Source organism: Sciurus carolinensis, chromosome 7, assembly GCF_902686445.1.
Source record: "Sciurus carolinensis chromosome 7, mSciCar1.2, whole genome shotgun sequence".
In the NCBI taxonomy this organism is placed as follows: domain Eukaryota; kingdom Metazoa; phylum Chordata; class Mammalia; order Rodentia; family Sciuridae; genus Sciurus; species Sciurus carolinensis.
The window spans coordinates 108738174-108751110 of NC_062219.1; the positions used below are offsets into that span (position 1 = coordinate 108738174).

General features: G+C 33.2%; 1 protein-coding gene across 2 annotated transcripts in view; it reads right to left on the minus strand.

Annotated features, from left to right (window-relative positions):
* Positions 1-12937, minus strand: part of Cd2ap (CD2 associated protein) — a 131321-nt gene that overhangs the window by 63292 nt on the left and 55092 nt on the right. For both annotated transcript variants that reach the window (XM_047557971.1, XM_047557970.1), the window contains exons 4-5: positions 6087-6187; positions 5133-5253 (exon numbers count right to left, since the gene is read on the minus strand). In XM_047557971.1, the coding sequence (XP_047413927.1) occupies positions 5133-5253; positions 6087-6187 (222 nt within the window). The remainder of the gene's footprint in view (positions 1-5132; positions 5254-6086; positions 6188-12937) is intronic.

Here is a 12937-nt window from a genome sequence, read left to right on the forward strand (position 1 = left end):
CAATAATTCCACTTTTAGATAAATATTCCAATTGAAAGCAAGATCTCAAAAGTACTTCTGCACACCCATTTTCATGTCAGCATTATTCACAACTGCCAAGAGGAGGAGGCAACTCAAACGTCACTGACAGATGAATGGATATATTAAAATGTGACATAGATATACAACAGAATATTACTCAACCTTTTAAAAACAGGAAATCTTGTCAAATACTACAACATGGATTATTTTGAAAACATTACACTAAGTGAAATAAAAAAATACTGTATTATTTTCTTTTATGAGATATCCGAAGTAGTCAAATTCACAGAAAGCAGAATTATGATTAATAGGGGCCAGGAGAAGGGGAAATGGTGAGTTACCTTTCCATGAGTATAAAGTTGCAGTTTCGTAAAATGAAAATTTCTGGAGAGCTATTGCAAACAATGTCAATATACCTAACACTGCTGGAACTGTACACTTAAAAATTGTTAAGATGATAAATTTTTTTATATTTATCATGATTAAAAATGGTTGGAGGGATTGCACAGATGATAATAAGAGAAACAGAGAATAATCAGAAGGGGGAAAACAGGAGTTTAAAAAATAATCTTTAAGCTAAAACAGCTGTAGTGAGAGCTGTTGGTTAGATTTCTAATGTTTCCTGGAACATTTCTAAGATGAAGCAAATTTGCAAATTAAGCAAAATAGAGTGACACAGTGTTTGTTTAGAAATATCTACTCCATAAATTCCCTATGACTATCTAAGGTAACTTAAATCATTTTACTCTATGATCTCAGTATATTTAGTTCCTATTAATCTTATCCACCAGAAATGTAGACCTTAAACCTCTGAACCACAGAGAGATTTTGTTCCCCCACAAAACCAGCCTAGAACTTAGAATATAAAAGGCTTACGAAATATTCCCTTGATTAAAATGTTCTCCACTTCTTCCTTAGGTTATATGTGCTATTATAAAAATTCCAGTAGTTAAAACTATTCAAACTAATTTACATGCTAACTTTATTATTACTATAATTAATTCCTTTCCTGCAAATCTGGCAGCTTTTTCTCAAGATCTCATTTATTATTCCTAACTTTTATTGTGATATCTATTACATACTGTCTACTTCCTAGAACAAAGTAACAGTATTTGATGAAAGTATTCAGTAACATTTTTTCTTTGTCACTCTCTAAAATTCTAAGGAGTCTCTCTTCTATATCGATGTTTTAGAAAATGAATTCTTTTAGTCAGCTTTTCTACTACTATGACTAAAAGACCTAACAAGAACAATTTTAGAGAAGGAAAAGTTTATTTGGGGGCTCACAGTTTCAGTGGTCTCAGTTCATAGACAACCAGCTCCATTCATTGGGGCTCGAGGTAAGGCTAAACATCATGGTAGAAGATGGTAGTGGAGGGAAGGAGCTGGATATCACATCAGGAAGCAGAGAAATACTCTACTTATCGATACAAAATATATACCTCAAAGCACACCCTTAATGTCCACCCCTTCTAGCCACATCCTCCCTTCAGTTATCACTCAGTTAAACTCTATCAGGGGATCTTAATTCACTGATCAGGTTAAGGCTCTCATAACTCAATCATTTCACCTCTGAATGTTCTTGTATTGTCTCACATATGAGCTTTTAGGGGACACCTAATACCTAAACCATAACAGGAATTCATGTTGTTTTTCTACACCCATCACAATATATTAATAACATAAAAATTAAAATTTTGCCTTTTAAACATTTATCCTTTCAAGCCTAATATTTGATGGCTTTTATGCCAAGAAGTAAATAGACATAGGCAATATAATTGTGACTAGCAAAGTATTAATAACTAAAACTTGTAAGAAAAACTAAATTCCTTTAAAAGTAAAGCAAACTCAATTACTTATTTCACACATGTATATGGAGAAATTAGAACACAACCTATGGCATTAAATTGTTTATCTAACAAGACAGAAAAAAGGTAGGGGTATGTGTGTGTATGCATTCCCCAGCTTAGTCCACTAAGATGGTCTAAAAGTATTATCACCCCAAGTATATCTTGTCCTGGATTTTAATTTCTAAATACTGTTCCTCTCTAAAAGAAACCAAGGTTGCCTTCATAGGTGATTGACTCATGGACTGGGAAAGTAAAGTTCAAATTTAGTATGGAAGATCCTGTAACTTCAAAAAATGATTGAGAAATGTCAAAAGAACATAGCAATGCAAACAAAAATGACTTAAAAAAAAAAAAAAGCAGATCCATCATTGCGTAGGCCAAGGGCAGAAAAAGACAGACTGCAAAGAAGCAGGGGAGTATTTAGAGGTGATGGAAATGTTCTGCACATTTATTTTTTGGGTTGGTGCTTTCCATTGATATACACATCTATCAAACTCATCAACCTGTATATTTTAAAGGAACAAACATATGTAAATTCTACCTCCAAGAAAATTAGAAAAAAAAGTCACAATGGCCGTATCTGAGGAATGTCAAAATAAATAATACTGGCCAGGCACAGTGGCATACACCTATACTCCTAGCAATTCCAGAGGCTAAGACAGTTTGCATGGAGCTGCCAGAGAAGATTCAGGTTAGAAAAGAGTCCAATTAGCTACAAAACTCTATAAACCAGGTTCATTGCTCAGGATCTGGGTAAGGAAGGACTCAAATCATTCTTAGTACATCCTCAGTGAGAAAGTGGGGCTCACTCTATTCCCCTGCCTATGGCAGGGGAATAATAAGTTCAAGGTCAGTTTCACAACTTAGCAAGGTCCTAAGAAACTTATTGAGACCTTGTCTCAAAACAAAAAAATTTAAAGGAGTCTGGGGATATAGTCCCCACTCAGTGGTGAAGCATCCCTGGGTATAATCCCCTGTATCAAAATAAATAACAATAGCTATAGAATGATGTCTAGTGAATAAAACAACTCACTAATGAGTCCACAGTGATAAATAAACAAATAAGCTGGAGAGAAAGAAAAGTAATTGTTTAGAGTAAATTCAGAAGGATGATGGAGTCATAAAAATGACCAGTTTGCAATCATGATAGCAATACCTGACTCAGGAAAATTTATTTATAATGCTGTAACTGTTGGGTGAAAGTCTGATGAGAAACAATACATTTACATAGACTCAAAGTGTCTTCCTACGAAACAAATATAAGGAGAAAAAAACAGTAAACTTAAAGTGGCAGCACTGTTTTGATTAAATTCACAATTAAATTTTGTTAAAATTTACCAATTATAAAAGTATAAAAGACATTACTCTCTCTCAATATAATTTAAAGAGACATCACTCTGTAGTCCTGCCAATAAGTGTACAATCTGAATCTAATGATGCATTAGAAGAAAATCCCAAGCTAGGAGTCATTCTACAAAGTAAATTACCTAAACTCTTTAAAATTTCACAGTCAAGAAAAACAGAAAAAAAGCTAGGAAATTAGTCTAGATTAAAGAAACACAAAAAAATAAACTGTGTAGTTCTGTTCAGGAGTCAGGGAGAAAAAATAGCAAAAAGAAGCACGTTGAGATATAGGCACAGTGGTACACATCTGTATACCAGCTATTATGGAGGCTGAGGCAAGAGGATTGCAAGTTTGAGGTCAGCCTGGGTAACTTAGTGAGATACTATCTCAAAATAAAATAAAAAGGATTGGGAATGTGGTTCAGTGGTAAAGCACTTGCCTCCCATGTGTGTGGCCTTGAGTTCAATCCACAGGACTGCCAAAAAAAAAACCACAAAAAGTCTAAGATGGCAGAACACAAACACAGCACGTTAATTTATTAATTTTAGGAATAATCTTAACCATGAATTATAGATCCCTTTTATCAATTATGTTTAATGCTATCATCTATTAAATATAAACTTATTATTTGGATTTCTTTTCTCTAAAATTTATTCCCTTGCCATTGAGTATACTGAGATTTATAAATCCATTTCTATACAAAACAACCTTACAAAGTTTTCTTACTTAATTTCAAAATGTTTGCCCATCCACTTACAAAACATTGAAAATTCTGACAAAAGAAAGCATTATGTTTGGAAACTGTCTTGTCAATCTTCACAGTAACTCTTCCAGGAAAAAAATTATTATTCCTGTTTTGCAAACAAAGAGATTACAATTAAGCAAAGGTAACTAAAAAATAGTTGGCATCATGGAAGCTTAGTATATCTACAGAGAGATTTATAACACTAGTGTATCAATGGGATACAATGGAAAGTGTCAGATATATTACATAAGCCTAAGCAATCTTACCACATCTCATTGTTTTAAATATGTATTTTTCATACCTTGGTATTATACTGGCTCTGAAAAGAATCAGTGATCCTGGCAATGTTAAGGCTGTAGTCTACCCCTTAGTATCTATGAATCTATGTAATCATAAAATTGCCATATAATACTAGTTAAGAACAACCATAAACCCCTGAAAATCCTGACAACATGTACTTTCCCCATCAAGAAAAAGATCTACATATTCCTGTATTATCTCTTATAAGAATTTAATGGGTCTTTCCTAAATTCCATAGCAATCCTCTTCTCATTCTTCATTTATTTATTTATTTTTATTTTTTACAGACTGCATTTTGATTCATTGTACACAAATGGAGTATGTCACTTCATTTCTATGGTTTTATACGATGTAGATTCACAGCAATTTTTATAAATAACAAAATTTAAATGTAGCTTGGGGTAAGATTTTCTCAATCATGTGCATCTCTAAATGACGGAAATCAAAAAATAAATGACAACTGCACAAGGAAAACGAACTCTATCATATGAATATGAAAAACAATAAAAGTGAGATTTTTGTAATTTCTAAAAATACCTCAAGTATTACACAGGTCATTTCCAAACTCAGCAGTTCAAAAGTCTACATAAATAAATCTTAAGTGGAAAGAAATCAGATATGTAGCATTTTTCATTAGTATGCCAAAGACATGAAGTACAGGATCAAAGATAAAATTAAATATTAAATTATTTAACATAAGCTATTTAATTCACTTTAATCCTCAACATAATCTGCTTTTTCAAAGCGATTACCTATAGCTGATCAAAAGTAAGTTACCTATAGCTGTTCAAAAGTAAGTCAGAATATAGATGAAAAATTACAAAATAAACAATTTATTCAAATTTATTCATTTTTTTTAAAAATAGCCTACCCGAATCCTCTAGGGTTTCATGAGTTTCACCATCATCTGTCACTTCAAATTCTTTCACAAAGTTTGAGGGAAACAGTCCCAACTTGTTGTTCAGGGTTCCACTCCACCAACCTTCCTCTACCTGAAAGAGTTCACAACTCAAAAATAATAAAAATTTCTTTTAAGTGAAAACTTTCAGTCTATGAAAACCTAAGTTACAAAACACATGAACAAAGTTAATGATACAAAATAAATCCTTTAAAATAAAAGGGGGAAAAACATATTTTAACTAAATCTAAATGAATTAATCATATATGGAACTAATATTAGTTGTCCATTAAAATATTTACAATGCAGATTTGTAATCAATCATAACCTATGAAGTAAATTACTTTTCATGAAAATATCAGATAATCAAGAATAATGTATTAACAGGAATAAGTTCATAGTTCACTTTTAGAATGTCAGTCTTTTAAATATTACTGGGCCTTGGGGTATAATTATGACATACATTATTTAAGATATTTAGAAAAACTTTGACTTATTTGATGACTAAACAAAAAATTACCAACCCCACACTTGAACAGTGATTTTTAATCATAAAGCATAATAATTACTTTTAAATATCCAAAACCACAATCTACTAAACACCCCCACCAAAGTGAAATCTTTATGAATCAAATCCTTTAGAAAAAGATTTACACTAATAACTGGGTTACTCAATTTCCATGAAGGCATTTAATAAAATATTTCATACACACACACACACATATATATTTATATTTTATTCTTTGAGGCAGGGTTTCACTAAGTTGCTTAGAGCCTCGCTAAGTTACTGAGGCTGGTTTTGAACCTGTGATTCTCCTGCCTCAGGTCCCTGAGTTGCTGGGATTACATATATGCACCACCCCACCAGGTTCATAATTCTTTAAATGTATAGATTCTGCTAAGGATGCTAACATATATTATCCTTACCTCTTCATTAATATCAATAATATCTCCCACTTTCAGCTCCAGTTCATCCTCATTTTGTGGAGCGTACTCAAAAAGAACTTTACACTGTCGTTTCTTGGTCTCTACAGGAAATAACAATAAAAAATTAGGTTAAGAAAGATTAATTCTAAAAAATAGGATCTTTGCTTACATGTTTATCATTATAGGACCGGTATGAATGAATAAGACAGAACAAATAAGCATTCTAAGAACTTTACCACAAACAGTCCTGGTTGGCATTTTTAACTCTGCCCTCATAACATAACACATTCATCCCCAAATAAATTCAACTATTAATAAGGTACAAGGTTTCCAGCAATGACACCAATTTATATTATCTGATCCTGCTAATTCCACAAAAGCAAAACATCCATTACCGATTTTAAGACAACAAAAACAAACAATGACATTTTGATCCAACAAATTTGTTGTAAGTCCTCTGGGTGATTTTCAAACTACTTCCTGATCAAAGCCTAAAAATATTTAAAATATGCTACTTTGAAGAGTGTTTTCAGTAAAAAGAGGCAAAATGCACAAATCTAAAATATATTTTAGCTTTTTCAACAGCTCTTATTTTCTGGCAAATAAAAATTAAACATAAGTGAAGATAAAAATAATTCTACTTTACAAGTTTGATTTATTCAAAACATGATCATTTGTAATAATCCAGGATTATGTGTTCAACATATTTCAAGCTCTAAGAATTGAGAACTCAAATTCATTCTCATCTTTAAAAGTGAATCATTAAGCAGTTATGGGTAGATAACCAGGTATAGTTGATTACAGTTACTATTCCTGCTATTCAAAATATGTTCCTCAGACCAGCAATAGTTACTACTTACTCCAGACCTGTGTGTTACGGACTGAATTATGTCCCCCTTAAAATTGATGTCCTAATCCCATTGTGCATTTGGTGACAGGGTCTTTTGAGAGGTAATTAAGGTTAAAAGAGGCCAAGCAGATGGAGCCCTAATTAGAAAGGACTGGTATCCTTATAAAAGAGGAAAAGATCAGAAAGGACTAGTATTCCTTTAAAAGAAGAAGAGACATCAGCCCACCACTGTCCTCTCTCCCCTCCCCTCATCAGAATGGACATTCATGTGAAAAAGCAATAAGAAGGTGACTTCTACAAGCCAGGAGGAGACAGAATCATCAAAAACTGATACCAAAGGTACTCTGAAAGACTTCTAAACCTTCAAAACTGTGACAAAGTTTCTATTATTTAAGTCAGCAACTCTGTGGTATTCTGTTATGGCAACCCTAAAAGAATAAATTCAAATATGTACTTTAACTGGATCACTTAGGCTTGCACTCAATGATCCAGTTATCCTGTTTGATGTGGATCTGAAATGTCCCCCAAAAGTTCATGTAATTAAGGTAATGCAGCAATGTCCAGAGTTGAGGCTTTAAAGATAATGTTAGATCATGAGGACTGTAATCTCATTAGTGGACTAATTCATTTAATGAATCCGTTTAGTGGATTAATCCATTTAATGGTTAATAATATCAATGACACGTGGCTGGAGGAATTACATCACTAAGGGGATGGGATGCCCTTGACACTATATTTTGTCCCACGTCCCTTTCTTTTTCTCTTTCCAGGCTGCCATGAACTGAGTAGCTTTCCTCTAAAACGCCTTGATATTCTGCCTCATCTCAGGCCCAGAACCAGCCTAAAAGGACTGAATCCATTGAAACCAGGAGCCAAAAGAAATCTTTCCTCCTCTAAGTTGTCCTTATCTGATGTTTCGGTCACAGCAACAAAAAGGTGACTAACACGCTTATCTTTAATTTCTTGAAAATGGCATATCCTATTCTTTCTAAAATTTAAATGTACTGTTCTCTTGCCAAGAACCCATTACTTTCATCCATAAATCTCACTCGGTCTGGCCTTCAATTCATTTTCAGTTCTCCGCTAAGAAACACTAACTCCCAACAATCTTTATGGATTAGGTAACTCTACCTTTGTGCTTCTGTAGTATCATGTACCCTACCCTACTGGATTCTACAACCTACCTGCTATTGATAATTCACCTTTCTCCTTTTCAGGTTATCACACTGACTTTTTTCTTATGAGTATCCCCCTCTACTCTAGAGGCTAAAGAAGAGTAATGGGCATTTGGTTTATTAATTGCTCTCTTCTAACAATATCTTAGTCTACATAGCTATTACAAAATACCTGAGATCAGGTGACATAAAGAATAGAAAATTTTTCTCACAATTCTGGAGGCTGAAGATCAAGATCAAGGTGCCAGAAGGATCAATGTCTGGTGAGGGCCCTCTTGATACACAGTCCTCAACTTTGCAGAAAATGGAAAGGCAAAAAAAGGACCAAAACTACTTTCCTCTGGACCTTTTATAAAGTATTAATTCATTCATGACAGCAGACCCCTCAAGAATTAATAATTTTTCAAAAAGTCCCACTTCCTAATATCACAATGGGAATTACGTTTCAACCTAAATTTTGGAAGGGACTATCATTCAAACCAGAGCAGTATCCATTAAATTTTTTTGAACAATTCATCAACAAGCACCTATGTCTAACCATATGGGATCAATACCAATAAGTATTATCCCAGGTGTCTACATTCCATCAGCAGTAATTCTAACAAAATTTATCTTAACAATTTAAATGTACACTTAAAAGACCTCAACAATTAGTGATGCACTTGCATACATGAGATAGTAAAATATTCAGTGCAGACTACAAATATTCCAAAAACTAACAAAATGAACAGGTTTAAACTGGAACAAACGAGGAAGAGTCTAAAGCAAGAGAATCACAAGTTGGAGAGCAGTCTAGGAAAATTAGTAAGACCCTGCCTCAAAAAATGAAGACGGGGTAGCGTGTGTGACTGGGATGTAACTCACATGGTACAGTGCTTATTCAGCAAGCACAAGGCACCAGATTCAATTCACAGTACTACAAACCAAAAAAAAAAAAAAGAAGATTCAATAAAACATTTACATAATGAAAGAGGAACAAGGTAACATATAAGAAAATAAAATAAATGTGGCAGATATTCTAGAAGAAGGAAACAGTTTTATCAACAAAATCACATTTGGTAATAAAATGATTCTAAGGAGAGGTGCTAACAAAGAGAGTCCTAAGAAGCAATCAAGATAGGCAGACTTTCACTACATCAAATCATAATCATACACATCTCTGAATAAACTTTTTGTAAAGAAAGATGACATGCTACAATACAATACCATTGACTTATAAGTCAGGAGATGAAGATACTAGTACAGTCACATAATATATTTAGTTCACCTAAATTCTTTAGAATCAGTTTCCAGGTTATTTAAAGGCAGAGAGAGAGAGAGAGAGAGAGAGAGAGAGAGAGAGAGAGAGAGGGGGAATGAGAACAAGAAAGATGGACTGGATAACATTATAGTTAATTTCATTCTCTGACATTTTATAGATCTATGAAATTATTTATCAAGGGAAAAAAGTTTAACTGAACGCCCCCCCAAAAGAAACATATTACATAATATACATACAACCAACCATATGGAAAACAGACATGACAATCAAGTAGAATGAACTGAGTATCCAAATAGTTCATACTCCAAAAGTTTTCCCTCCTTCCTAAAAGAATTAATCATTTGCATCTGATTTTTTGTTATAAGAAATGAAACCAAAGAAAGTAAGCAATGACAATAATTTCATAAATGACCTAGACTTCCTAGTAAAATTTTTAAAAAGTCACCTTTCATTCACTCAGGTAAATTATTAAGTAATAATTTGAAGAAAATAGTTTTATGTATACTTCAGGAAATCTTCCCATCTCTTGCACTATCCACAGAATCCCTAAATAGTTTTGCAAGTTGCTGCAATAAGCAGGCAAAAATGTATTCATTAATGGATTTTTGTTGTTGTTTTGAGAGAGTAGGGATTGAACCTAGGAGTGCTCTATCACTGAGCTACATACATCCCCAGTCCTTACAAGGTCTTGCTAAATTGCCCAAGTTGGCCTTGAACTTGTAATTCTCCTAACTTAGACTCCCAGGTGTGTGCCCTGCATCCAAGATTAATGGATTCATTTTTATTTAGCATTTCATAGCCAAGGGGAAAATTATCTATATTATTGAAAAGAAAAATTGATTTTGCTAAGGCTGCTCTAAAAAGGAGAAAATCTATTTTTCTGATAATTCTAGATCTTTTTAAAAATATGGTTTGCTTCTTTTTCTTATGTCTCAATATCTCCTAAAATGGGACTTAGGTAATTACAGAATTTTGAGTGAGTCAATTAACATGAACAGGCATGTCAATTAACCTTGAACGTAGTCATATTTTAACCAATACTTATCAATTTTTCCTTTCGTACTAGGTATGAGTTTTTAAATTAGCTTGCCAAATGATTTGCAAAGGAAATTTTCACTTTTAAAAGGAAAATGTCACAATGAATAGTAAATATCTACATAGCCCCTATTATTACTATTAAATGTGAGTGGTTTAAATGTTTTTCACGTAATTTCATATTTGCATTGTGGGTTCACTCATAAGTTGAGTTGCCAACATACTGAATTCAACCATTAATTTAACTGGCAGAATAATTAAAAGGAATTTTGAGATTTTCCACATTACAAATTGCACAATGTCTACCCATATATATTGATCAATTATTAATTTTACAGTGGATCAGAACCTATGCTAAACACAAAGGGAAAAAAACCCAAATAGAAAAGCAAATTGTCAATAGAGATATAAATGAACTTAAGTCAAATTTTTAAAATAACTACTTTCTTATCGCAAAAACATCCAAATAATTTTTCAGTTACAAAGAAATTAAAAGAATTTTTAAATCGGTATTTTTGTAAGTAAAATTATTAACTAAAAAGAGGATAAAGGAGGCACAGCAAAGGTAGAAACATATTTCACGTTCTTATAATATGTACCGGCACTACTCTAAGTCTTTCACAAACATCTCCCACTTTTCATTATTTCACCAATTATAAAACAAACAACACAGGGCTAAAATGAGGCAAAACTAAAATACTCACTTCTGACATCCCCACTTCTAAACCATTTCTATTAACACCACAGCATGAAGCATACAATGGATCACTGTACATTACATATGTTAAATTCAAAGGTAAAATTCTATTAAGTCTTTAATGCATAAAACAGTAATTATAAACAATTACCAAGAACTTATAATAATTACTTAACATGTTCACACCTCTAAAATTCCATGAGATAATTCTTACTTTCATCCCTATTTTAGAGTAACCTGATGTTTGCCCTGTAAGACTTTAGGTTCTAAATAATGATTCACACCTACCCTATCCTATCTAGCAGATTTAACTGCCTAGAACAACACTACTTCTCATTGTAATATACCCACGGATATTTAGGCACTCAGTACGTTGTAGTCCAAAAGTTTCAGAAAACACTTTTTAAAGTTTTGTAGTTTTTGAAAAAAAAAAAAAAAAAAAAATGTGTGTGGGACTGTCGTTGTAGCTCAGAGCGCTTGCCTAGTATATGTGAGGCACTGGGTTTGATTCTCAGCAATATATATATATAAGTTAAACAAAGGTTCATCAACAAAAAAAATTTTTTTAAACCCAAATGTGTGAAATTCACACTGAAGTACAGTTACTTTCCTTATTCTTTCTCTATTAAGACAAAAAAGCCTTAATTTTCAAACAGATGGCATCAAGAATGGTATGTATTTCAGGCCTAAAACAGATCTAAATATTCACAGATCAAACAAAACTCTTCAATTATGAAATCATTTCTAACTGAAGATAACTGTTTTTAATCTTTCCATCAAATGCTAAAATAAAAAGCATATCCCACATTGAAGCTGAGAGACTGAATGCTAAAACTTCAGAAACAATTGCAAAATGACTCCTGATTCACTTTTTTGTTCTATCTGGCTCTGCAAGATTGTTATGGTTTAGATGTGAGGTGTCCCCCAAAAGCTCACATGTGAGGCAATGCAGGGGAGTTCAGAGGAAAAATGATTGGGTTGTAAGAGTCTTACAATCAGTGAATTAATCCCTATGGGATTAACTGAAGGGGTGTGGCTGGAGGAGACTGGAATTGGGATGTGGCTTTGGGGTATATATTTTGTATCTGGAGAATGGAGTCGGTCTGTGTCTGTCTCTTTCTCTCTCTCTCTCTCTCTCTCTCTCTCTCTCTCTCTCCTCCTCTCTCTCTGATTCCTGATGATGCGAGCTGCTTTCCTCTGCAATGTTCTTCTACCATGGTGTTCTGCCTCAACTGTAGCACCAAGGAATTGAGCTGGCCTTCTATGAACTAAGACCTCTGAAACCACGAGCCCTCAAATAAACCTTTCTTCCTCTATAATTGTGCTGATCAGATACTTTTAGTAACAGCAGCAAAAAAGCTGACTAAAACAAAGATTTATCTTCAGGTTTTATTCCAGCATTTAAATTCAATGAAATTAATTATCAAACTTTTTTAATTTGTCAAAGTTTTTTAATCGATTTCCTTCTCCCGTAAACAAAGAAAACTGTCAAATATTAGGAAACACAATGATTCAACCACTTACCATATGACTGAATCCTTAAGAATCCTCTCTTCTTTAGGAATAAAAATTTTATAATACTTAGACCATAAGACAAAAGTTCAAGCTGCTCAAAAATATACTACCTATACTGCTGAAATCTATTACTTAATTTAGACACTTAGAATCCTAGAAAATCCTTATTATCATTATCAGCATCCAGAAGAAAAATACGTGCCAGGTATGATAGTGCCACACATTTAATCCCAGAGACACAGAGAGAGAAGCAGAAGGATCACAAGTTCAAAATCAGACTTGGCAATTTAAGGAGACCCTCAGCAACTTAGCAAGATC